The following is a 1,320-nucleotide window of genomic DNA, read 5'->3' as shown; positions in this document are numbered from 1 at the left end:
CTGGCATGGCCGTGGCACCGCCCCGCACCGGGACCCGGACACTGATTTTCCACCGCCTAGGGACGGTGCCTCCCTCGCCCCGAGGTCTCGACCAGCTTTTCGGAGAACTAAGTTCTCACCCCGGTGGCTAAAAGTACGGTCCCCGGGAGGAGCGCTACGTCCGCTGCCACAACAATGACAACAACCACCGTAGGAAGAACCCCCTAAGCGAGCGGGGCTGCCCGGGCAGGCTGGACGGCGAGGCGGCGGGAACTAACTGCGCGCGGGGGTCGGAATTAAAAAGAAACCCGGGAGCGCGGGGACGCGGGCGAGCAAGAGTGAGCTGCTCGTCGCAGCCTCTTTCTTGCCCGGCGCTCGGGCCGCCCGCCGTCTGTCTGTCCGTGACTGACTAGTTGTCCCTCCGCTGCTCAGGCAAAGTTTGACAAATCCGGGGCACGGGGAGCGGATTTCCCCTCGTCTCCCTCCCCTTCCCGCCCCGCGCGCCCCCCTCCCCAGAAATAATCCCAGCAACTGCCGGCCCAGCGTGCAAACTTACGTTTGATCTGCCGGGGTTTGCTCTGCTTTCGCCGGGACATCTCGGCGGCGGCCGCTGCCACTGAGGCTCCCGCGGTGCCCGCGGTCGGGGCTGCCGCTCCCTCGGCTCCCGCCGCCGCCGCTGGCCAGGCTCGGGCCGCCGCGGGCCGGTCTCCAGGTGCCTCGGACGCGCGGGATCCGGGCGCGGGGCTCCTCCGGGAGCCGCGGAGCCACGTTTGGAGAGGAGCAGGCAAATGAGAAGACGGAGGGGGGCAGAGAGAGAGTGACAGTGGGGAGGGGAGGGGGCGAGTGAGAGAGCGATGGAGGGGGGGGGAGGACAGAATTTACAAACGAATGGACGAGGAGAGAGAAAAGGGGAAAGGGGGAACACGGAAAGGAGGAAGAGAAGGAGGGAGGGAAGGGAGAGCGAGCAGAGGGAAGAGGGGGAGAGAGGGGGTGGAAGGCGCGGGAGGAGGAGCGCGCTCGCTCTCCCCTCTCCCCGGCGTGCGGGGCAGAGACTCGAGCGCCAGCGCCGCCGCCGCCGCCGCCGCCGCCGCCGCCGCCGCCGCCGCCGCCGCCGCCGCCGCCGCCGCCGCCGCCGCCGCCGCCGCCGCCGCTCCGGGCCGCGCAGCTCGCTCTCTGCCGCGGGAGGTGGCGAGGCGCGGGAGGGAGGGGCGCGCCGGGGCTGCGGGGAGGGGAGACTATTCCATCAGCGAAAGGAGGATTGGCTGCATCCAAAGCCAGTCCGGATGCAAAAGAGGGCCCGGGCCTCAGTCGGGTCGGGTGCGCGGGAGCGCGGTGGAGGGG

General features: G+C 70.7%; 1 protein-coding gene across 2 annotated transcripts in view; it reads right to left on the bottom strand.

Annotated features, from left to right (window-relative positions):
- ZFPM2 (zinc finger protein, FOG family member 2) overlaps positions 1-631 on the bottom strand; it is a 468,988-nt gene extending 468,357 nt beyond the window's left edge. For both annotated transcript variants that reach the window (XM_042923254.1, XM_042923256.1), the window contains exon 1: positions 536-631. In XM_042923254.1, coding sequence (XP_042779188.1) covers positions 536-575 — 40 coding nt within the window. In that variant the 5' untranslated portion in view covers positions 576-631. The remainder of the gene's footprint in view (positions 1-535) is intronic.
- Between the last annotated feature and the right edge of the window lie 689 nt (positions 632-1,320).

The sequence above is a fragment of the Panthera leo genome, chromosome F2, assembly GCF_018350215.1.
Source record: "Panthera leo isolate Ple1 chromosome F2, P.leo_Ple1_pat1.1, whole genome shotgun sequence".
NCBI classification, from domain to species: Eukaryota; Metazoa; Chordata; class Mammalia; order Carnivora; family Felidae; genus Panthera; species Panthera leo.
This window is presented reverse-complemented; position numbering and strand designations above follow the sequence as displayed.